This window comes from Habropoda laboriosa, unplaced genomic scaffold (assembly GCF_001263275.1).
Source record: "Habropoda laboriosa isolate 0110345459 unplaced genomic scaffold, ASM126327v1 scaffold67, whole genome shotgun sequence".
NCBI classification, from domain to species: domain Eukaryota; kingdom Metazoa; phylum Arthropoda; class Insecta; order Hymenoptera; family Apidae; genus Habropoda; species Habropoda laboriosa.
In genome coordinates this window covers 4,851,427-4,853,293 of record NW_017100242.1, presented here as the reverse complement: position 1 = coordinate 4,853,293, position 1,867 = coordinate 4,851,427, and the positions used below count along the sequence as shown (strand labels likewise).

At 33.0% G+C, this 1,867-nt stretch overlaps 1 protein-coding gene across 1 annotated transcript in view; it reads left to right on the top strand.

Annotated features, from left to right (window-relative positions):
* Positions 1-281: 281 nt before the first annotated feature.
* Positions 282-1,867, top strand: part of LOC108572056 — a 28,529-nt gene continuing 26,943 nt past the window's right edge. The window contains 1 exon segment of the mRNA XM_017934243.1: positions 282-404. Coding sequence (XP_017789732.1) covers positions 282-404 — 123 coding nt within the window.

Sequence of the window (1,867 nt, the reverse complement as noted above, 5' to 3'; positions counted from 1 at the left end):
TTCAAGGTTTATCCTTTCTTTTCTTCCAATTGAGATATTTTTATAAAAAAAAAAAACGAAAAAAAGAAGAAGATCGATTGTTATACCATCGAGAGAGGAAGTAGCCTTAATTGTTCGGGTTCTGTTCGAGTGAATTCGAAAGTAACTTGGTGTCGATATCGTAGAGGAAAGAAAGAGACATAAGTGGGGTGTCGATGTTCCGGTGGTGAAGTTTGTAAAAGAAAGCAACTGAAGTGTGAACATCGATGAACAATCGTGAAGGAAGGAAAATTGTTGGCGTGATGAGGCGGAGAAATGTTTTGTGCTTCCTATTGATCGCCACGATCCTCAGGATAGAGGATCTCGTCGCTGCTGAAGCTGACACAGTGATTCTTCCTGGAAGTGATTTAACTCACTTTCAACATGTAAGGAGAATATCATTTTTGTTTTCATTTCTCTAGATAATATTTAACCTTCAACGCTGGGTATATTTTATCGCTATAAATCCCAGCAACTCGGTACTCTTCGAAATTTCATATTTTTAGCATTCTGTGAAGTTATTCTGAATTACGTTGTTTTATTTATTACAATATTATTATAATAAAACGATAATCGTAATTAATATATATATATAGGCAATGATTACGTAGTGTTGTAAGTGTTAAATAAATTAAAGATTGATAAAATTATACAGATAAATTAACCCTCCGTAGGTAAACCTGTAGGCAGCCTAATTTTTTTACTGTTTCTAGCTTTCAAAAAATCTGAAAAACTTCTTAAATATTTATCAAAGTCCCTATCACATTGTACAATTGTTCGTTGAGTCAAATGTCTAAAAGTTTTCTCGATAAAAATAGAAATTCGTTTGGTGAAATTTCATTTGGGTCATAAAAGACCCAGATTACCGACTGAAGGTTAAAACAGATATATCAAATTGATACACAATTTATACTATTTGTCGAATATTAAGATAAGCTACGTAAGAAAGAAATGACTTAGAAGATGTTCCATCATGTCGTAATATGGAAAGTACTTGTTAAAGCATTCATTTGTGAAAGAATCGCGTGAAACTGATCAAAGTTTTCCAGTATCGTCTAGATCGATGTTTCTTTTTCACAGTCTTCTAAAATGTCCATCGGTTGAACACAACATACCTATACGAAAGGGTTACTTAGTTTCGAGTCGAACATGCGAGATGTGCAAATACAAAAGTATCTCGATTCTGAAATCGTCGAAATTCTTCGGAGAAGAAATCACTCTGTTAACGATTTGAATATCACTCTAGCAGAAATTACATTTCCTTCGAATGTGTAGCTACTGTGAAAAATGATTTATGCCATTTCCTTTGCGATGAGAAACACTCGAAGAGTTGCGTCTTCGTACATTTTCTTTCAAAATTCACAAGTGTAAAAAAGAGACGTTTCAATCAGGAATCTCGTTTTATAAAGCATTTTGAGACGATTGTCAAACCTTGTTGCAAGGTTTCGTCTATGCTGAAGAGAAATTTAGCGATTAAAAGAAGACGCTGCTAAAAGGATGTAGGAAAGTGATATTAAAAAGGAAATAAAGATAGAGAAATATGGGAGTGAATAGAACTTTGCGAGTGAAGGTAGAAATAGGGGTCAGAAGTCACTCTGTTAGTGGGTGAATAAGCTTGGCACTACTTTCGTATATTACGAGTGAATTTAGCGAAACCTGCTCTATTCGTATAAACATATTCAATTTTAAAAAATTCCTCAAATGGATAAAATAATTATGTCAGTTGGTGTAATATTCGTTGAGGTAATTCACAGAGAAATTTTAGCAAAACAAGTATTTGACAGTCGTTCAATTTTACATACTATAGAAAATTGCAACAATTTGTAATAATTTTATTATTAATATAGAA